Genomic DNA, 21,565 nt, shown 5'->3' on the forward strand with positions numbered 1-21,565 from the left:
TGTCACAAATCTAAGATTTGAATCCTCGTAGCTTATAAGTTTTAATTTCAAGAATGATCACATTGATAAGTCGTTTATTGTTCCCTCGTTCTCTATTGGCGGATATCTACCTACATTGCTTGAGTCTTCATGATGTCATATTATCTTACTACATACATCAGCCAAGTCCCGACATAAGGGCAGTGCTTAATACCCCACGCATAAACTCCGCTGAAGCCGACATCGAGCCGCATGATTTCTTGTCTTAAACGTTCACCAGAATCCTTTGTGACGCAAGAGGCGCGCGCCCATAACAGCATTGGTAGTTCAGTGCAATATACTGTACCTAACGCTAGTCAGGAACCAAGCTGCCTTATGTAAATAATGGCAACTCTGTCACTGGAAGAAGAAGATCCCCCGCCCTACATCCCAGAGAATCGGAATGACGGAGACGATGTACTTCAGCCTGCCATCTTCGTACTTGACGGCCATTACATCCGTGCCCAAACCGCCGACGGTGCTCCGTTATACGAACTCTCTCGCGATGTTAGGAGATCACCAACAAGCGAGGCCCAGCTTGCCCAAGTGACACTCGAACGTCTAATTCGCAATGTAAGGATAAGCACAAACGGTACGCCTCGGGTCATACACCGCAGCCGCCACATATTCAAGCTCAAGCATCTACCTCCCGTAATATCTACCGGATTCCCTTACGTCTTGGATGCCATATCGCGACATGCCATCGGGAACCTCGCGCTTAAACCTGCATCCTTCCCTCGATCGGGATATAAGGTGGTAAAGACCAAACCCGAGAAGGAGAGCGGATTCCCTAAAGGATATCGAGCCAGAAAGGAGTCGTTGAAGGGGGACGAAGTGATATTCGATATACTCAAGAAACGCGATCATTATGAGTGGATGCACCCTATCGACGGGAGTCGTATCGCGGTAGAAGATGAGATGGAGAACCAGCACAGACTGATAGTCACGACCCCTATCACGCGGAAGATGATGGATGCCATGGTAGCTAGTTGGACCTTACGAATTTGGCGTGACGGTATGAAATCGCATGGTGAGCCGCGGAAAGCACGTAAGTTGATTTCACTGTCGATGCCGAATAACTGTATGTGTTGACATTCTCAAAGTCAAGACCGAAGTACCGAGCGTACGAGAAGTTCTCCCAAGGTGGTGGTAACTAGAATGGTGAAATCAAAGAGTGGTAGTGGCGTTAGGGTCATGTCTCGAACACTTACCTGATTTATAGGTAGGCGACAAAGGAGGGGGGGTAACCATAACGCCTACACAGTTCTGAAGCCGAAGCAAAGCCGGTTTCTCAGCCCTACATCCCGAATTTTGAGAAGCCCCGGGCCGGGCAAAGGGTCTCGGGGACTTTATTTGACCACGGAGTTATATGTCCACGATATTGACGACATTTACGACATTTATATGTTTTCCCTTGCAAGCTGTATATATTAAAATTGTTTAGGTACCTAAGTAGGGACGCTTGATGTAATCAAATTCAGTCCACGATTTATCCCCTTGCTCCCCCACACCATCCCATCTACGACGGGACATGTTATAACCCAAAAATAGCTACAAATATCAAAATAACTATTCGTCCGAGCACGTCGCTAAACTTCTTAAACTTCAACGTAGCTAGCTAACTAATTTAAGCTGACGAAACAGTTTCTTTCTTGGTTCTAACGAATAAGATATCAGCACTGGCAACCTTGGCGCCAAGGTGATCATCGTCGGCGGTTGAGATTTGAAACGTCCCAATATTGGTGCTTCACTCAATGAGGGTTTCAAATAGTCTGGGCAGTCGTAACTGGGGATGGGGAAATGAACTCGACGACTAGTTGAGATGTATTAAAACGGATGGCGTCTGCAGAATGTTTCTCGAAATCTTCACCTGCGCTGGATTTGGCAACTGAGCACATGTGCTTCCCCAGGTCACTTTACTTCACTTCACTTCACTTCACTTCGAGATATCGGGCTGCGCCCTCACTAATAATTACTATCTACGGCTGGACCTAATTGAATAACAATTACTTTCATTGCGGTTGACTTCTTGTCTTTCCCTTTTGTTCATTTATTTCAAGTCTAGGTCGTCGAGATTCTATTAGTGTTGCGTCTTCACAATGAGGTAAGAGGTAGTCGATAAGTTGCGTTATAGTGTTCTAGTTCTAATCATGATGAAGGAGCTCAAGCTATCGAAGAAGCGCTCGCGCAAATAACCTAAGGGTGTTTATTCGCGACGATGTCCCAGATACCGTTGATGATGTCGAGTCCGATTCCGAATCTGAAGATGAACCAGATACACCATCGCCAACAAAAGATGTGTTTTCGTCACCTTCTGCTGGGACTGAGGCACCCGCACAACAGGTTGGAGCTCCTGCCACCTCAGACCCTTCATCAGTAGAGTCTCCTCAGCCGACAACAGACGCTTCTCAACCCACAACAACATTCGCCACGAGCATTAGCGTACCGGCGGCTCAGTCTTCTTCAACCAGCACAGTTCTTTCACCAAGCGCATTACCACAAGCCAACGAACCTTCACAAGCTCAAACAGCCCAACCCGAAAATCCAACACGTATAATGAGCAAGGACGGCGCCATAGCACTCGGCACAATTGGTAAGACTAACCTGATGGAAGCCCCCTTTCAGCAACCCTAAAGACTAACAAAAACAACAGGAGGAACAATAATAATCGCAGCCATAATATTCCTCCTCTGGAAATGCCGACGGCGCCAAGCCCGCGCCAACGGCAGCGTCTCATCAAGATTCTCGCCCTTCTCCGGGTTCAAGAAAATGGAAGCGCCGCGGGAAATATACACGACGAACCGCGGGTCAGGAGGGAAGACAGGATCGAAAATCATGGATGATCTCATGGCGGCCGCGTATGCTGCCGAAGACGGCAATGCGTCGCAGTACGGGGCGTATATGGATGAAAAGCGACGATCCAACAACTCTATGTATGCCCCGAATCCGAGGCGGTCGAATCCGCCCCAAGCCGCAGTAAATCCCGATAGGGGACCGAACTCCCTTTACGTCAATCAGCTCATGTCCGGGTTCTACAAGGGTTCGAGAGCAGGTGGACTCACGGCCCCAGCTAATGCGAGAATGCCCCCTCCGGTAGCTCCCTCTGTCGCAGGGCAAACTGAGGTCACAACCACTACCGAAAGTACGTGGAGGACGTGGGGTTGGTCGCAAAAGAAGCCGCCGAAGGAATCTTGGGTCGATAAGTGTGTCCGCTTGGGAGGCTTGAGATAATTTTGGCCTGGGTTCGATATATTTCATAGAGCAGATTGGGAACTTGGAATCTGGATCGAGCTACTGCAATGTTTGAAATCGAAGTGTTACAACGTCTGCATTTTAATTCACGATGGCTCTTAGTAAATGTGATATCACTTAAAAGGAAAATGTATTAGTTTTGTTAAGCCATGTCCACTAGACTAAACAAAGGGGCGTTCAAGTAGAACGCCCAAACTGCCACATGCGAGAACCCCTTCAAGAAATAACGATTGAAATCTCATCGAGTCATTATGATTATGTTGATCGACAGCCTCCCCTTTCCCACATCTCTGTCTTGCCAATTCCCCCTAGAGACGATTATACCGACATCCTCGACAGACTAGAATGTTGCACACGCGGCATTCATATATGAAGAACCTCATACGTTCGCCACACGTCTCACAACGGTTGCGTCCCTGTACAGAGCGCCAAAATGGGTGATCACACTCATAGTTCTCCATCAGATCATCGACAATATCTAGAATTCTGATCTGTCTGTAATCATCTAGAGCAAGGGCTTCGGCTACACCAGCCTCTCCATGATCATTGTGGCCTCTGTCATGGATCTCTTCCGCTCCGTCATATAAAATGTGCTCGTCCTACTGGGCACAGTCGCATTGTTTCCAGGGCTCGCTACAGAGGTAGCAGAACTCATTGCCGCAACGGCAACTAAGACGTAATTAGCTAATTAACTCGGGCTTCTTATAGGTATAACTACCTAGGAATACTCACGTAATATGGTAACAACCAGTGCTTAGTTCAATCATCGATTGGCAGTTGGGGCATCGTTGCCATCCTTCTTCTTGGGCTAATCGGACAACTCCCTGAAGATCATCGTTGGGAGGACAGTCGCCATTGTGAGACGGGCCCTTGCAGGCAATGCATGTCGTAGACTGACACGCACTGCATGTTGCAACAAGGCCGACATGCATGGCAGGGTGGATAAAGGCGGAGCAGGTTGCTTGGTGACAGTACGTTCTGTTCGGTGTTGAAAACTCGACTTCTTTGTCTCGGAAATGCCTGACCAAATCCTCCGGGAGGAGATGCTCGTTAGGTTCGAGGGGAATTTGTCGGCGGCAGCAGCGTGGAGGAAACAAGGCCTCGTCAGCTGTGGCGTTACGGAATAATTGCGCCAGACAGTCAGAACAATACTTGTGCCTGCAAGGTACTTGTGCCAAATCGTTAACTTCTATCTCATTGCAGGCAAGACACCCTCGCATTCCATCAGTATTGCCGTCGCTGCCTTCTGAGGTATTGTCATCAGAAGTCGAGTAAATAGTTTCGTAATATTCATCGCCGTACTCGCTCACACGTAATATATATCCATGTCCATATTCAGATTCGATGTCAGAGTCATACTGGGCATCATCCTGGTCATCCTGGTCATCCTCTTCTGTCTGCAAAGCTGGGTGTCTATCGGGGGTTCTATCGGGGGCAATGGGGTTGAACCTGTTGAACCTGTCGAGTTCCCGAGCATAGAGGCCCATTGCTAGATCTGTGTCTGAACGCTCTCCTTCTGCATGTTGGCCATTGTTCGACGCGAAATATTGTCGTATATCATCCCGCTGGAGACTGATAATAAGACTCATAGACCCCTTGTCGACTTCAGGCGGTCCCATCATTATCAGATCGTCCAGTGCGGCCATTGTACAGAAGTCGTACTTAATAAACCAAAGCAACCATTAGACGCGTTTGGAACACTTTAATTTTAGGAGACGATGAAGCTATCAATCCTATGTTGATGAAGGGTTGACAGAGTTGTATCTCAACCTAGAAAAATTGTGCTTTGGTGCCTAAACATGTATTAAAGAGCAGTTAGACGGGTGGTGAACAAATAGTGAAATTTATTGAGACGCGTTTCTGCTGCGTTGTGGTAACTACGATAACGCACCGCAAAGTGCACTTGGTTGTCATAGTAATTCCAGGTGCGCCCTAATCTAACATGCAATATTTAACAGCTGTCAAATAGACTTCATAGTTATTCTGCCCGGGAGTTACAAAAGATATCTTACCTTGTAAATCACTCTGGCATATCACTTATTTTTCAACTACATTATCCCTTGCACTTAATATTCTAGTTCAAGGAGCTAGAGTTTACAAGACGTGCTTAATTTACTTGTCCTGGTCCTATCAGATAATGAGAGACAAAATAGGATGTTATGTTAGGATAAATTTCTAATTCAACTACCTCAAGTAAGTTAAACTTGACTTTTACTTTTCAGTTTTTTTACTTTTCAGTTTTTAAAGGACCCAACGGCACTTGTGGCACTCGTGGCACTTTCCAATTTTGTATCTGCTATTTCCAGATCAGCAATTCACTAATCCTAACTCGATACATATGTACCTAGGGAGTTGCTTTCTTGTGAAGTGTACTTTAGGTATTAAACCAGAAATTTCCATGCAAAGCTCTACACAAATAACAATGCTCCTTACCTCCTAATATATCACCTTTCATGAGATTGTCTATTCACGTTTATTATCCATATTTGAAGTGGCCTATCGAATAATAATAAAGTACTAATGAAAAACCTCAAAATTAAAGACTAAACCTTTGCAACTAAGACAGAAAAAGATTCGTTTTTACTGCTTTTGCCTTGCAACCCCTCCCCCTTTCTCGAGTAACGAGTAATGCGGACAGAACTCGTGATAGCCCAGACGTCCATCTTATGCAGTCGTTCTGCCCTCATTTTGACGAATGTACAAAATGATAGGTTGGGGTACGGGGGGCTAGATCTGGCCGTTATGTTGTTATGACGAAATGTGATATATTGAGCCTTGCCCACTTTTGGGTCGCCACAAACATGCCGATATCATCTTGAGTACATCCAATACCCCAGAGACGATAAATAGAATTGATCTTGATGCATCAGCTTGAATTTTTTTGATGTTGTTTACTTTATCATACTTTCCTGATTAACCACTGCTAAGGAACAACCCCGAAAAAATACCTAACCTATCTATAACAACCTCCTATTTTGCAAATACATGGTATTCAGACTCAACAAGAAAATGTCAGCCGACCTACCAAAACTCCTAAAAAGTGTCGCGCAGGAGCTGCCGCCAATAGAGAGCAACGAGTTCGGAGCCAAATTTGACATATTTGGAAATTCCCGCTTGGTTCTCATCGGCGACGCGAGGTTAGTATTCTTAACCCATCTTTGACGGCAGTATACAGCTCGTTAACAGATTACGATAGTCATGGGACGTCCGAATTCTATCGAGCGCGTGCCGCTATCACGAAACGCTTGATAGAAGAGCATGGTTTCACTCACGTGGCTATCGAGAGTGACTGGCCAGACGCGCGCTCTATCGATCACTATGTACGACAATATCCTTGTCGGTCTGAGGATATGCCTATTCGTGTCTTTGATCACTTCCCGCGTTGGGTATGAGAACTTCCTAGCTATATCATTGCCATAGCTTGGTATGATTTCCTCGAGATATTCTAATATCCTATGTTGTCCTAGATGTGGCGGAATGCGGAAGTACAGGAGTTTGTTGATTGGCTCCGAGAGCACAACGCTCAGTTGCCCATGAACCGGAGAACATCATTTAACGGGCTCGATCTTTACAGTATGGGGTCCTCGATTCGGGCGGTGGTCGAGTATCTCGATAGGGTAGGTTATCATGTTTATAACTATTGACCATGCTAAGTTATCGTGCACTAATATCGTAAATAGGTCGACCCAGCCCTCGCCAAAGCAGCTCGGAAGCGATACGGTTGTCTGGAGCCATGGACCGACGACCCGCAAGAGTACGGGCGCAAGTCGTTCCACGAGGGCTCAGCTAAATGCGAGCCTGGTGTGGTCAAGATGTTGCAGGAACTCCTCAAGAAACGGATTCAATTCGCCTCGCACCCGGAGGACGGCGAATCCTTTTTAGACGCTGAGATGAATGCTCGCGTAGTCTGCGACTCCGAGAAGTACTACCGGGCTATGTTCCACGGTGAAAAGACATCGTGGAATATTCGTGACACCCACATGTTTAACACCCTATCGCGCCTCCTCAAGCTCAAGCCCGGCTCCAAGGCCGTAGTATGGGCTCATAACTCGCATCTAGGAGACGCCAGGGGGTCGAGCATGGGAGCCAAGCATGGCGAGCTTAACCTAGGACAGCTATGCCGCGAGAACTACCCGGGCGAGGTCTCTATAATAGGATGCGGGACGCACACAGGAACCGTCGCCGCCGCAGACGAGTGGGATGAGCCCATGAAGATCATGAATTTAGTGCCTTCGCGCGAGGATAGTTATGAAAGAATGATGCATGATACTGGAATTTCCTCCTTCATGGTTGATTTGCGCCGCTTGAAGACCGAGCCGATGTTGCAGCGATTTATCGGCGTGATATATAGGCCCGGTACCGAGAGATGGAGTCACTATATCAAGACCATTCTCAGCGAACAGTATGATGCATTTGTTTGGTTTGACAGGACAAGTGCCGTTAACGCATTTGAAACAGCACAGCCGAAAGAGGCTCTCTCAAAGGGAGAAACTTACCCCTTTGGGGTGTAGATAGAAGATAGAAGATGGAGGAAAGAAAGCGTACAACATCACTCCTGATCTAATCTGATCTAATCTAGATGATACGGGCAAAAAACATTATGTATAAGGAAAATATCACTAGAAATCCCAAGGTCTGACGATGCTATTCTCCTAAATGTAAATAGTGTATACCAAATGCTGCATTAACAATTTTAAATCACCATCATAACATCTGTATACACAATTAGGTACCTAAAGATGGTGGTATAAATGGTAAAAAATGCCCATGAAAACTCCACTAGGATGCATATCAAATTATGGTCTATCAGCACGCTCAAAACAGATTACCGCCGCCCCGGAATATCATCCTACTCCCTTCTGTCCGATGCCCTTTTTTGATGTTCATTTGGTCGCTGCCGAACCGTTTCGTGGTGTTCATCTCTAACCGGGAAAAACAAGCCTAGTGGCTTATCCGAATAATTGATAAACAAAGGTAGAAGCAGGGGCCCGAACACGCATCAAACATCACGATTATGTGGTTCATGTTTACAATTTCGTCGTCAGGCCATGTCCACATCCCGCGAAGTAAAAAGTAGTTTATGCATGACCGAGAAGCCAAGCATACCTGATATCGCCGAGCATGCTCATGTCTCGTCCCATCATCTCGTCGTGTTCAGTCCCATCAACGTCGCACCCAGACACCATCCCAAAGCAATAAAATTCGTATGTTATACATTTTCTCCCGAAAAAGAGAGGTGATTGATCCTTCCAAAGTAAAAATAATCGACTCGCCTCGATTCCAATAGCCTCGATGCAGCTAGTTTGAGGCTTTACTCGTGGTCGTTAAGAATGTCTACTAGATTGAACTAGATTCCGTGTGAATATTCGTTATGCGTTCTCGTTATGCGTTCCACCTCGGTTGCATTCGTAGCAAAATGCTTAGCGTTTCGACCATATCGCTCTCAATGAGAGCTATATTCCGCATCCGATATACGAACGGATCGGCTTGATACATTTTCATGTATCTCATATACGAAGGGTAGCAGTTAGGCAGTAGTTACCCTGATGTAGCCGTGTAGAGGCGTCGACACTAGTAACAACATCAACCTCATTGACTTTGCATGATTATCTTCTTGGCCGTTTCTGTGCTACCAATACTTGTTTGCGTATCACGTCTCTTTGCGCTTAACGTTCTTCCTAGCGGCGAGCTAGTGTGGTCTTTAACAGGATTCCGCCTCTTAGGCTTCATTACGAGACCTTCATCGCTGTCGCTACCGTCGTCATCATCGACTGCTCTTGTGGTTAGGAAGGATGATGTGGCGAAGGAACGGTGGGGCTGAGGAAGTAATAGCATTTGGTAATGTTCATCTTCTTCCAGAGGAAACCCTGAGATCGGCTCCTTTGTAAGAGCGGGTGGGGTTAACGAGTCGGTAGTATCAATAAGGGAAGGACGGTCAACAGAGCCTGGCCTCAAAAGGAATTCTCCTTCAGCATCAGCAGATATCGAACTAGCACCGCTGAGCAGCGCCGGCAGCGATGGGTCTGAGCGGAAGACGGGCGAATCTTCATCCTGGCCTGGTAAACTCCCGAGGCCAACCGGACTTGTCGACTCGCTCGGGCTGGTTAGAGGTGTCATCAGCGTGCCAGTAGAGGCCGAAGCTGATGTCCCAGCAGTCCCAGTATCTTCCCTAGATGGTGGTTGGGTATGTTCTAGGCTTAGCCCGTATTCTGGCGAAGGAGGATAAGGAACGGGCGTAATGTCGTCTTCATGAGGTTCGAGCTCTTCACGTTTCGATTGTTCTTCATCCTCTTGTCGGCGGCGCATTACGTGTTCATGAATTCGGGCGAGAGAATCCGGAGTAGACGGGTCGTATACCTTGGCCGGATGGGTGTGGCCTTCCACTTGTGTGGCTCGATGAGCAGTCACGGGCCGTTTGTCTAGCTCTTCGGTACCCGTGTGGTGTTCTTGCATGCTGGGGTCTGAGTTTGGCTGACCATGCTGATAAGTACCGACAGCTCTAGAAGAAAAGAACATAGGAGAAGCTAAGGCAGTTCCCCGATGAAAAGTATATGATTTGATTTCCGGTGGGTGGACCGAAAGGGGGCGTCTAGGGAGTTCCATATTGCCGGGGGCTACAGCTGTGCTTAACGCAACCTTGGCTTCAGCGCGTTTATCGGCACAACCAAACAATCCACGATCTACCGACCGTGATCGGGATGATTCATCCGTCGAATCGATATCTCGGGTCTTCCGCAAGACAGTAATTGGATCATCTCTAATGCAAGTTTCAAGTGCAGGAGAATTCGGCATGGTATGCGCGTCTCTTCCAGGTGCGAGAGCAAGGATTGCATTGGTTATCGATCTTGTCCGACCGTGACCGTGACCGTGACTCAAATGGCCCTTGATTGACGAGAAAGAAGTCGATGTCGACGGCGGTCCTGCCAGATCTGATTGCGCGTTAAAATCGTTGATAGAGCCGCTTAGATTGCGTCTAAAATCTCCGCCTACCGAAACCGACCCACGTTGGGTAGAATGTGGTCCATCGTGGACCGGAGACTCCTGAGGAGTTGCACTAACACTTTGTGATAGGGGGTGCTCACTTTCTCGAACCGTAGCAAAATAATCATCGGGGCGTAAACTCTTCCGGCGAGCGTCTCGGATGTGTGTTGTCGATCCTATAGTCGAAGGTGCATCTCCTGCGGAACTGGCAGCACTGCTAGCTGCCCTTCTCCTCGAGTGGCCTTCCGTCCTCTCAGTACGCGGGTGCATAACCTTGCCGATAGTTTTCTTCACAACCGAGCGAGCCCTTTCCAGAAACGTAAGAGGGACGACAGCGCGAGTGATTTCTCGTTCGTCGACCTCGATTTTGCGACCAGAAGTGCGACGCGAAGGGTCTGTCTCGTCAATCCATGCCATGAGGTTAGGAATGCCTTGCACAACCCAAGGATGGCGCTTTACTTCCCTTAACCGTATCCTTTTCTCCGGATTCTTGGTTAGCATCCGATGCAAAAGGTCGTATAGCAAATCGTCAATCTCTTCATACGCGAGGACACTATCATCGCGGTACGGCTCGCTGTTAACACGTTTGTAAAAAGACATAGACGATGGGGAATGCTGAGGATCGACCGGCTTAAGTCGGCGGCGTGGGATATATACATCCTCCTTAGCGATCTTGTGAAACATCTGGAATTCATCCTCGGCCATGAATGGGATGCGGGCGTAGATTAGGCAGTAGAGCGTCACTCCTAGAGACCATACGTCAATTTGTTCCGAGATTTTCGGTTGTTCTTCGCTTATGTCCGTATAACATAGCTCCGGTGCAAAGAAGGCAGGTGTGCCAACGGTCTTGGCTAATTCAAGATCGTCATCGAAGTCGCGAGCCTCGGATTCTGATACGAGCTCATCGGGTTCACCCTCACGAATCGGTCGGCCAAAATAGGAAACACCGAAGTCGGAAATTTTTACCCTGTGGTCTCGAGTCCATAAGAGATTGGCCGGCTTGATATCACGATGGACTACTCCTTCGTAGTGTAAATATTCTAATCCCAGCACAGTGTCCCTGAAAGTAGCACGGGCATTATCGATTGTGAAACAAGGAACATAGGAATAGTCATCGGCGAAGGGATCATGCGGTTGTTGATTACAATCAACCGATGACATATGGGAGATGATGGAGTCGGCCATACTCGGAGATCGACCACGAAACATAGCATCCTCAGGGAACGCCGAATTGATGGTCCTATCTAGTGCAGCCGATGATCCGGGATGGGAACGCAAGGGCCCAGGAGTCTCGACGTCGCTTTCGCCGCCTACACCAACCGAGGAGGCATCGTATTCCGACGGTAATGGTGTACCCGCGAGAGACCCTGAAGGTGCAGATTGAGCGTGCGAACGAGTCGGAGATGTGGCTCTTGATCCAGTCCTAGACGAAGCTATTCTGTTTGAACGGATAAGCTCGCTTTCTGCTCTTCCCAAGGAGCGCGGTTGGCCCTCGGAGTCGTCATCGTTTGCGGCGCCGTACTCGATACTCCAAAAATCATCCGGGCCCTTCTGAGTCTGCATCATCTTTGCCCTTTTCACATCATTGAGAGCCTGCCGTTTTTCTAGAAGCTGAATATAGCGTTCTTCTTCTTCGGTACTCAGTTCCCCTCGGACTTCTTTCTCAATCCTTCGTCTCTCAATACTACAAATGTACGGTAATCCCTTCTTCCGCCAGACGACTTCTCCTAGTTCGACATGTTCTAAGACCATGTAGATCTTCTTCAACTCCGGATCGTCGATGATTTCGAGAAGGGCGACGACATTAGGATGGCGGATCTTTTTCAGTATAGCAATCTCTCGTTTCGTCTTGTCCTGGGGGGACGCAGTAACTTTCCCCAGGCGGCGCTTCTTAGAGAACCTGGGGATGATCTTGATCGCAACATTCTCGCCAGTCTCCAAGTTTCGGGCTAGTTTCACTTTGCCGTGTACGCCCCGGCCAAGTTCTTCTATCACTTCGTATTGATTGATGATCTTTCGTCCTGTCATTAGGTTCAAGTCAACGAGGGCTTTGTGTGTCCTATATTCGCCAATATTAGTTAGCCAAACGCGAATTAGACGAAACGCCCGAACAAATATCCCAATCGGAGACCGAGCTCGGCCTCTCTTCGGCTTCAACGCTCATAATCCGATTCTAAGTAATACCAATCCGTGATGTTCTATATGTCAGTCATGCTAGACTTACTCTCGGACTCTATGATTCTGCAGCGGGTGCAGATAGGGACTAGCCGTGGTAGCCATCGGCGTAGAAGCCTCGGATGCGGAATGGGGGAAGAAGGCATTGGGACGAGTGTTCGTAGGGCTGAACAGGCCCGGGGAGGAAGTCGGGGTACTATTCGCAGTCCTAGGAGGAACGGAAGAGAAGGGTGGATTATTGTCGGTAAGGAGTTGACGAGGTTGGTTCGGTTGCTGCGGATCCATGGCGGCAAGAGGATGTAGGTGGCTTAGGAAGTATTGTGGTCATCATTCTGGGTGAATATCGAAGCATGTCGTCGCTTGGTCCTAGCGGACAGGAGGCGGGGATGATAACCGAATTTCAAGAAGCCATTACCGTGGGGAATTGAATTGGGTAGTACACACAACTGACAGGCGAGAGGAAGCTAGAGGATAAATTGGATCTCGATGACACTAGGTTAACTGATTCGTAGTGGGCAGTTGGTCTTGTCACGCAAGTTCGTCGTCGGTCAAAAAAGGAAAAGGGAAAAAAAGAAAAAAGCTAAGTCCAAGAAAGAAAAAAGGGAAATAGAAAGAATTGTAATGATTCGTCGCAGAATGGGACGATGATGAATGAACCGGACGACAGATGCAGAAGTGGGCAAAAAAAAAGGCCTGAGAAAGTTTGGTCTGACTCTCTGGCGCAAGTGGAGAGATTGTTGCAGCAGCCACCACCGCCCAGCCAGAAAGCCCAGCCCAAAAGACGCGAAACAAGCCAATGACGAGGGGAAGGTTCCCACTATTCCGTAATACGTAGCTACTTGGCCGGAGCTAACATTGATAATCGGATGTCTCTGCAATGTCTGTACTGCACACCATGCTAGGTATAGGTATGTACTAAGTATAAGTGGACACCTAATTTATGACGCTACGCTATGCTGGGATGTGCACGGTACGCGACTCGCACTAAGCTTGCCTTGGTCGGGCACTGACCAACACAGTTCGACAAGGAGGAGCAAAGGTTGCCCCTCTATCGTAGGTATGTACGTATGTAATCCGTACAATAGGAACTTTGTACAAAGCCCCTCCTTACACTAACCAGCAGCCAGTAGGCAATGAACAATGAGCAATGGGCAATGGGTAATGAACAATGAGCAACAACAACAACATCCATCAATTACTCCCTCAATCAATTATTTGATGAGCTGTAACGCACTTTAGGATACGTGTAGCAAAAAGACGTACCTGAGTTGCCAACATCGGCAGTATCATCATAGTATCAGCATAGGAGTTTTGAGAACTCTGAATACCTATATTACCTTTTCATCATGTTTGATTTGTATGAAGGTTAATTCTTCATAACTTACATTCTGTAGCTGTAAGCTTTGTACATACAATGTAACATGTAGTAAGTTCATTCTTTTTGATGCCTTTTTTGTTCTTCTTTTACCTAATTAAGGATTAACGTTATAGGTACTATTAATTTCGTGGAATGCGTCTCCTTTGTTTGCCGCCGTAACACAGAACCGCAGACAAACCATGATGTCAATTTCCTGCTTCAAAGCAAGACGATCGCCAGGTACCCGTCGGTAACATCCCCAATTCGCATTTTTATCTCTCTGCTTTTTTATCTTCAAGTCTACGAGTTGCTTGATGGACCCGAAGGAGGATACCTGGTCATTGTTTTCTTCTGCTTCCTTTTTTCTTCTGCTTCCTTTTACGCTACTAGTACATTGTTTGTAGTCCTACCTTGCAGTCCCTGCAAGTCATAAATCCTTATAGACGGGATAGTTACCGTGTCTTTAGAAGGTTGCGGCTATGTATGTATGTATGTATGTATGTATGTATGTATGTATGTATGTGTAGGTATCTGTATGCAGCACAGTATGAAGACGGGTTATTCATATATTAATAAAGGGGTGAGATCGACGCCAGCATGGGTCATGGATCAGGGATGTGGCAGCTTATCGCACAGTCTCCGTGCGTTACTAGGATTATGATTGGCCTCCTCTTAGAAAGACATCCAAGCTGTTTTCGGCTGTCTGGTGGGTCGATGAACAAACGCCGTTACGTTGAACATACGCAACATTGAAGTTGACCCAGGGGAGTATTCATTACTCCTCGCGAGTCGACGACACTGCAGAACTCAATATTAGGAGGTAGCATATGATACATCGCCAGGCACGTGTGGCCGTACTCAGCCGGGCGAACGAGCATCTTGGTAGGAGTTGGTCACGGCTAGATGTCACCGGTTTGTGTTGCCGGGTACAGTACCTTGAGATTTTTACCTTTCATATCATAGAATATATAGTCAAGCTAGGGTATATTGCTATACTTAAGCCAGATGCTTCTAATTACCATATATAATGGTCGATCAGTGTAAGCCGCAGGGTGCAGCGGTGTTAATTCGAGGATATTAGAATGTCACTTTTTAGTATTTCCAGAGTGCAAAATCATCATCCATCGAGCCACACGCTGAGCTTGATGGTTCGAGTATCAGTTTCCAGCCTGACCAGGTCCTAGGGTGACTGAATCAGAAAAGACATATCACGTCGTACAGCGAAGGCATGGTTTCCCGGTTAGTATGAACATGGAGAGTTGCGGTGTTATTATGGACTTCTTTTTAGAAACATAACGGATAGTTCGTCGTGTATTTTACGCTCGAGGCCCAACTTCACAGACGGAAAAGGATTCAGTCGGATAGAAATTATATGTAATGGTGTTGGCTCTTCAGTACCGTTCTTTGATAAACAGTACACCACCGGATAATATGCCTCATTCACATGTATGGATGGAGCAGCGTTGGCGGGATGGTCTTACACGTGTAAAATATACAAAGCTTTGCTGATCCGGATCTGCCCAGCTCAACTCATACGTGCTTTACAGCTATTATTGATCGACAGTTCCCACAGTTAAAATATCGTCAACCTGATCGACAGCACTAAATACGTGACTAAATACTAAATAACGTAGCGGTGATTATTAATACTCCTAGATGAAACTACTAATAATCTTTAAAGAATGGATAACTACATAGAGTGCTATCGTCTTAAGTGTTGTTGTTCCGTACCTACTTTATGGTCTTCCTACTATTTGCCAATGGATAGAAAGGTCCGTAACCACGATGAGGGGTATCGCCCGCCCCCCTAGAAGGATTCATTTCTCTCGTCTACCGTCGAACGATATAGATTGGTTGGGGAAATGCACGATTTGATGAATGCGGCGCGGTGACGTCTCTTGATCGGGATCAGAAACCCCTCAGCAGAATAATAAATAGAAACGGCTAGGGCTGGAAGAAAGCCGTTATTACACCAGGTTGGATGTTTAGCGAATTTCCTCGTATTCCCGATTTCTAACCATGTAAATTAGCATCAACCATGCCACAATCCCATGGTCATTTCTGGATTAGCTAGAGCAGTAAGCACATAATGTTGTGTAAACCAAGCATGTAAACCAAGCATTTCAAGGAGCGTCGGTTCTCCAAAATCTGAGAAAGTCGGCGCTATTATTTACAAAACACGTATCCGCTCTCTGAGAAGCTGATTTCATACATCCGGTAAGCCTGACAACGATCATAACGCTGTAACACATTCTCCAAGATACCTAGGCTGCATCGACTGCAGTCTGGACCATAAGAGCGGCACGCCAAAAGCCACTGTAAAACCACGACGCCATATCATTCGTGGTAGGAATGCTAAGAGGTCCGATACTACACGTGCTCTATCCGTAAGCCAGCCATCGCAAGATTGACGAGTTACGAAAAGGCCATTCTTCAAAGACCCTATTTCCCCACACCCACACCCACGCCTACACACCCTTTTCCCCAGACTCTCTGCTCTTTCGAAAGCCATGCATTGGAGAAAATATATGCAGGGTTTGTGCAACTCCTACCGTCAGGGCCCCAGTTACTGTAGTCTATGGTAGTCTATGGTAGTCTATGGGTAGTAATAGGCCATAAAGACAATGGGATATTTGTTGTTAGTGGTTGTTAAACATCCCCGCGCCGCCCGCCACCTAATGTGGTCGTGAATGATACCCCTCACTTCGGACCTACAACGCTGAGACCTGCAACCTGCGACCTGCGACCTGCGACCTGCTACATATTGTCGCACCGCAGCAGCATGTTCTTCCTCTGCGAGAAGAGTCTACTTCGAAATCTTCGATTTACGCGCGCATCTATGGATACACGTTGGATCGACAACTGCTACCTACTCAACCTCAAGAATCGGCGATTGCAATGCAGTAATAGAATGGCTCGGTAGGTGAGTCTAATAAAGAGCACAGCTTCGAGTTCTTTCTTTGATATCTAATTACTAATATCCAGTACTGGTGGATAGATCTTCATTGGCATTTTCCACAAAACATACATACATAATGGTGATGAAGACGGGACAAGGTACAGGGATCTAATGATTATAATGACGCTACGACGTAGTAGGTATGTGTTAACTCCCGAGCACATTATTTTCCGCCGCAAGCGACAATTGCGACTATTGCTATGGACATTCTAGCGTTTAAGAAGCGAACTGGAAAGAGACATATAACATTGTATCGTGGAGGACTTTGCGCCTCTAAATAGTGTCCAGGCACTCCGAAAATGAGGCATACGATTCAACCAACGCCGGGTAAGCCATGTAGGAATATATTAAGAAAGGGAAGTATCCCATAACAGGAACATTTCCTCAGCATGGGGGCTCAGTCCAGTAGACGGATTGGTTACTGGTGAGTGCCTTGCAGAAACCTGGGGTAATGGATCCTGTACAGCATCAACTCGTCCCGCTCGTCCCGGATAACTCGAAGAGTCCTCTTCTATTCGACTAGGACGAACCCGAGTTCTTCCTAAATACGACCCGTCGAGTTCCTATGAGTCCTATATTCAAACATAGTCGAATGTATGTATTTATAAATCTACTTATAGTCTTAAATAGGAAGATGCTTATTTCCCGAGCAATACCACGTAGGCAAGCAGCCTTGTGCGGCACAGTGTAAACATTAATTTCTCTATTATCACTCTCTACAATATCAGCTGCTACAATATGTATCCCGTCTCGGCGGTGTACGATACAGTATTGTCGATGGCCTAAATCCTGATATTACTTGCATTAAGTCCTTGCAACTGATGCGGTTGTTGGCCATGGATGGTATTGCACCTCGTTTCCCGACGCTCGACCCCTCCCAGGGTCTTGCCGACGGGAAAAAAATGATATATCACTTTCTATCACCTGCTGCTGTATGTATCCCAACCATAACGAGTCCAAAGATAGCTTAGCTGTCTAGGGTCATTGCAGAAGGAATCCATCAAACAGCTGCATTATTATGTTGGGAATTGTAGATCTGCGTCTTAGTAGCCTGATCATCGTCAGAGCAGCACGTTGAAGATCTGACAGCCGCAGCCAAGTCTCTGTTTTAAGCTGCAAATATGCAGTACATAGCAATAGAACCGGTAGAACGTAGTACAAATGCCCTTCAACGTTTATCAATTCTTAGGACGAGGGTGGTGGTACAGAGAATAATCTTGCGCCGCTCTAACGCAGCCAGCCTTCCGCCTCAACTCAGGATAAATCGGGCATAGAAATGAGCCGCGCAGACCTTCTCGTCACATCTAGTGAAGTTCGTGGAACATGCCGCATAGACTTTTAGTTCCAGAGGCAATATCTTGCGACTTTCCACCAAAAATCAGGCACATCCTGCTCCGTGCGTCGACTTATTCGAGCCTGACCAAGAATGAGGCACTCGGTATACTACACTAGTAGCTTCAGTTAACCTTCTCGGCCAGGTAAGGGAAGAGATCGTCATTTCAGATCTCGAGTAGGTAATGCTCGCTTGTCGGAGTTCACTCCATGCTGCGCCTAATCAAATAGTCAAAAAGTGGTTAGTTAAAATTAATATACATAGTAGTTTGTTAGCTTAACAGCCCCTAGTTTGCGCTCAGCTCGGCGCCAAAAGACGAGTGTTTCTCGGCCGAGTAAGTAATTGGAGCATTGCGTGGCCAGAGTTCCATAATCGTCACCGTTGTCATACTATGTACATACCAATCGTTCGTTCTATGTCATAACAAATACGAAAAAAAGGTATCATACTGAGGTGTACCATTGCTAACTCCTAACCATATCGATCTACGGCGCTGTCGATATGGAAATTATAATTTATCGAGGTAGCATGATTCTTACTTCAAGATGTGTATATGAATAAGAACATCTTTGCGTTGATTGGCCTATAGGTATTTACCCTCCCCCTAGTCTCTACTCTGCCCTACGTTGCCACACCTTCAAACTAGCCACAGCCACAACCCTCGCCGTCTACCGTCTAGTATCTAGTGTCTAGTATATGTAGTGTGCTCTGTAGTGTATGTACATAAATCCTTTTGTTTTCCACCTACTTATATCGTCTTCGTCGTCGTTTAGAGTTACGTATGAAGCCGCCTCTTCCTTTTAGTGTCAAAATAGCTTATCGTCCAATAGGGTCTCTTCCGTTTTCTTTTCTATATTATCTATTAACTATGCATAGTACGTAGTTAGAAACCTCAGGGCTTCTCGGTTCCATATATTTGATAAGCTGGGATCAATAATGACGGAATGTTAGCTGATGCAAAAGGGGGGCCAATCCGATCTACCTACGTCGGCACATCTCATCTTACAGCTGCAAGCCACCTTCTTACAGCCCCTCCAGACCTAATGACGAAAGGCAAATCATTAAGATGCCTCTACCTACCTACCTAATGTATGCACCCGAATACCTTCTGAAACTTAACGACATGCTCTCACGTCGCATTAAGCCCACCAGACCCTCCTTTTTCCTTTCACTTAAAAACATCGTAGTGATCACCAGGCAGCCCAGAGTAGCTCTCTCTCTATGATTTAGGCTAGTTGCAAACATGTGATGTGCCAAGTCTTGATCTTAGATCCTGACAGGTCGAACTGGTCGCCCATTTTCAAGCGATACGAGCCACACAATTCACGCCAAGACACTTTTCATTGGTCTCTTATTTATGAAATATTCGAAAAATTTACCGAAAATTATAACTGGGTGTATACTCCTGAGCAAAGGGATTATATATCAAACCAAATTCCCGACTATACGGTAAAAACAATATATCCATCACTTTCAAAAACCGATCTAAACCCATAATTATTTATAGAGTTCAGGTACGTTTTCCTATAATTTTCTTAAACTCTATAAACAACTATAGGTTTAGATTAATTTCTGAAAATGATGGGTATATTGCTTCTACCGTATAGTCGGGAATTTGGTTTAATATACAATTCCTTTGCTCAGGAGTATACACCCAGTTATGATCTTTGGTAAATTTTTCAAATATTTCATAAATAAGAGTTACTCCAAAGGATGCCACTCGATGTTCAAGTAGTGAATCAGGGTTTCCGAAATCCTTGATTCGGGCCAAAGCAGCATGGGTAGATACGGAAAATTGGCGCTCGGAAAATTGGCGATCCATAGTGAAAAAGGGGATAAGAGGATAATCTCTCTTGGTATGATGATAGGTCAAGGATACGTAAGGTGAGATGGTTAGATAGGATGGATGGATGGATGGATGGATAGTTAGGTTTGGTGTGATGTAAGTAGAATAAGAATTAGGATTCTTCTACTTATATATTATTTAAGAGATGAGCCTTGATTATGATCGCTACCTATAAAAGGTATAGGGAAGTTGTATTTCTAAGCATTCTTTGAGCTTCTATGACTCAATCTATCTGAGATCGAGTATGACTTAGTGATCGTCGAACTGAGATATGGATATTCACGGTGATAGGACCGCTTCGCACTAAAGAAGAGATAAGAGATAGGATTGGTTAGTAGATTGAGGGGGTTTATGTGCTGTGACTCGTCAGGCTGCAGTTACTACCTAAAGGATGACGTGGAAAGATTAGCCTAATGTGAGATCAGGATTTTTACCTGGTCCATATAGTGTTTGGGGTAAAATATTAAGGGATTTATCCGTTTTGCTTAAACATAATAGGCAAAACAGAATCTCTGTCTGATCACTGGTTCGATTTGATGATGATCGAGCTTAGAACAGGTTCTCTTTCTTGATCGTGAAATAACTCGAATCTTCGATCACGAGTTATCTCTCTAATATCATGTTAGATTCCAAAAGCAAATAAGATCCCCACCTTCTCAATTTGTCTTCTCATTCGGTGTCTCACCTAAGGTATGGCTAGGATGGCACCGAGTTATTTCTCTCTCCACCACCAGCCGCAATCGCAATCACAACCACAACAACAACCACAACCTCACTAGATGATGATAGTCCCCTACCTCAAGCAGCTAGCATATGGCTGCTCATGCAACAAACACCATCTACGGTAGGTTAAGCAGTCCCTGCTTGCCGGACCAACTTCGCCTAGCATCCTCGCCATGGCTGTCTTAAATTTCCTATGACTTGCTGCCGTCGCGCTCGGTTAGCGCGTCCTCGCTTAGATCTGCTACACACCTCTTCACCGAGTGAGGCGAATGTTATCTTCTCAAATGTGGTGTGGCTCATAGCATCTATTGGCTCCTCAACAACCGAGAGGATATTGTCGGGAGCCAGCAGACGCAAGATAAGGCCACGAAACCCGCCTATCTCCCCCCGGCTTGAGAAGGTGTTTCGACCGTTTGAGACACTCGAAACACCTAAAAGCTTAACCTGGATATACACCAGCACGGATCCTCCGGCAAAATACGGTGCGGCAAACGGCATTCTACGTCTGGGTGCTTGCTTTGCTCTATAGTTCGCCGATGTAGGGCACCATAAATAGGACCAGGACTAGGCTCCTCGCCACAGACATTCATGAGCACAGTTGAAAAGACACGGCTTCAACTGTTCATATCGTATAGATAGTTGATAGTCGCCCTATCAGCCCACCACTAACTTTTCCGGGATACCCCCGAATATTAACCACCTTTGTTGATATGCCGTATAATCCGCGACCCCTATGACGATCGTATCAACCAAGTGTCAAGTGTCTAATCGCAAGTAACCCCCCACGCAAGCATTACGCAACACCACCCTAGCCAGACGAGGCGACACGGTCCGCTACAGCCCGTCTCTCCGCATGTATGTCTCCCACGCATTACCGTCGCATCGCTTATCCGATAGGCAGACGAGCGCCCCCGGCTCGGC

The 21,565-nt window shown here is 46.4% G+C and overlaps 5 protein-coding genes across 5 annotated transcripts; 3 read left to right on the forward strand and 2 right to left on the reverse strand.

Moving 5' to 3' along the window:
- The first annotated feature begins 1 nt into the window (after position 1).
- Positions 2-1,894, forward strand: F4817DRAFT_322841 (uncharacterized protein). Its single transcript, XM_049301454.1, has 2 exons — positions 2-1,066; positions 1,122-1,894. The coding sequence occupies exons 1-2, from the start codon at positions 364-366 to the stop codon at positions 1,169-1,171; spliced, it is 753 nt and encodes a 250-aa protein (XP_049164042.1). The 5' UTR covers positions 2-363; the 3' UTR covers positions 1,172-1,894.
- Positions 1,631-3,511, forward strand: F4817DRAFT_10392 (uncharacterized protein). The gene is made up of 3 exons (XM_049297371.1): positions 1,631-2,122; positions 2,178-2,611; positions 2,672-3,511. The coding sequence occupies exons 1-3, from the start codon at positions 2,118-2,120 to the stop codon at positions 3,247-3,249; spliced, it is 1,017 nt and encodes a 338-aa protein (XP_049164043.1). The 5' UTR covers positions 1,631-2,117; the 3' UTR covers positions 3,250-3,511.
- A 67-nt stretch (positions 3,512-3,578) lies between these two features.
- F4817DRAFT_355660 (uncharacterized protein) lies at positions 3,579-4,916 on the reverse strand (the record flags this gene model as incomplete). The annotated part of the gene is made up of 4 exons (XM_049305684.1): positions 3,579-3,844; positions 3,881-3,939; positions 4,003-4,421; positions 4,458-4,916. 4 exons carry the CDS (start codon positions 4,914-4,916, stop codon positions 3,579-3,581), a joined length of 1,203 nt encoding a protein of 400 aa, XP_049164044.1.
- A 1,190-nt stretch (positions 4,917-6,106) lies between these two features.
- Positions 6,107-8,050, forward strand: F4817DRAFT_10410 (putative erythromycin esterase). Its single transcript, XM_049297372.1, has 4 exons — positions 6,107-6,407; positions 6,467-6,656; positions 6,738-6,887; positions 6,951-8,050. The coding sequence occupies exons 1-4, from the start codon at positions 6,256-6,258 to the stop codon at positions 7,779-7,781; spliced, it is 1,323 nt and encodes a 440-aa protein (XP_049164045.1). The 5' UTR covers positions 6,107-6,255; the 3' UTR covers positions 7,782-8,050.
- A 463-nt stretch (positions 8,051-8,513) lies between these two features.
- On the reverse strand, positions 8,514-12,310 carry F4817DRAFT_322857 (kinase-like protein). Its single transcript, XM_049301455.1, has one exon. The coding sequence runs from the start codon at positions 12,277-12,279 to the stop codon at positions 8,860-8,862; it is 3,420 nt and encodes a 1,139-aa protein (XP_049164046.1). The 5' UTR covers positions 12,280-12,310; the 3' UTR covers positions 8,514-8,859.
- Positions 12,311-21,565: the final 9,255 nt, after the last annotated feature.

Source organism: Daldinia loculata (genome assembly GCF_022478755.1).
Source record: "Daldinia loculata strain CBS 113971 unplaced genomic scaffold F4817scaffold_1, whole genome shotgun sequence".
Classification (NCBI taxonomy): Eukaryota; Fungi; Ascomycota; class Sordariomycetes; order Xylariales; family Hypoxylaceae; genus Daldinia; species Daldinia loculata.

What these genes read in the sequence shown, in the direction of transcription:
- F4817DRAFT_10410 (XM_049297372.1), top strand. Translation starts at nt 6,256, where the DNA reads ATGGTATTCAGACTCAACAAGAAAATGTCAGCCGACCTACCAAAACTC. An exon ending in GTTCTCATCGGCGACGCGAG is followed by an intron (nt 6,408 to 6,466) that starts GTTAGTATTCTT and finishes AGATTACGATAG; the next exon opens with TCATGGGACGTCCGAATTCT. An exon ending in TGGTCGAGTATCTCGATAGG is followed by an intron (nt 6,888 to 6,950) that starts GTAGGTTATCAT and finishes TATCGTAAATAG; the next exon opens with GTCGACCCAGCCCTCGCCAA.
- F4817DRAFT_322841 (XM_049301454.1), top strand. Translation starts at nt 364, where the DNA reads ATGGCAACTCTGTCACTGGAAGAAGAAGATCCCCCGCCCTACATCCCA. An exon ending in TGGTGAGCCGCGGAAAGCAC is followed by an intron (nt 1,067 to 1,121) that starts GTAAGTTGATTT and finishes ACATTCTCAAAG; the next exon opens with TCAAGACCGAAGTACCGAGC.
- F4817DRAFT_10392 (XM_049297371.1), top strand. An exon ending in CATAGCACTCGGCACAATTG is followed by an intron (nt 2,612 to 2,671) that starts GTAAGACTAACC and finishes CAAAAACAACAG; the next exon opens with GAGGAACAATAATAATCGCA.
- F4817DRAFT_322857 (XM_049301455.1), bottom strand. Translation starts at nt 12,279, where the DNA reads ATGACAGGACGAAAGATCATCAATCAATACGAAGTGATAGAAGAACTT.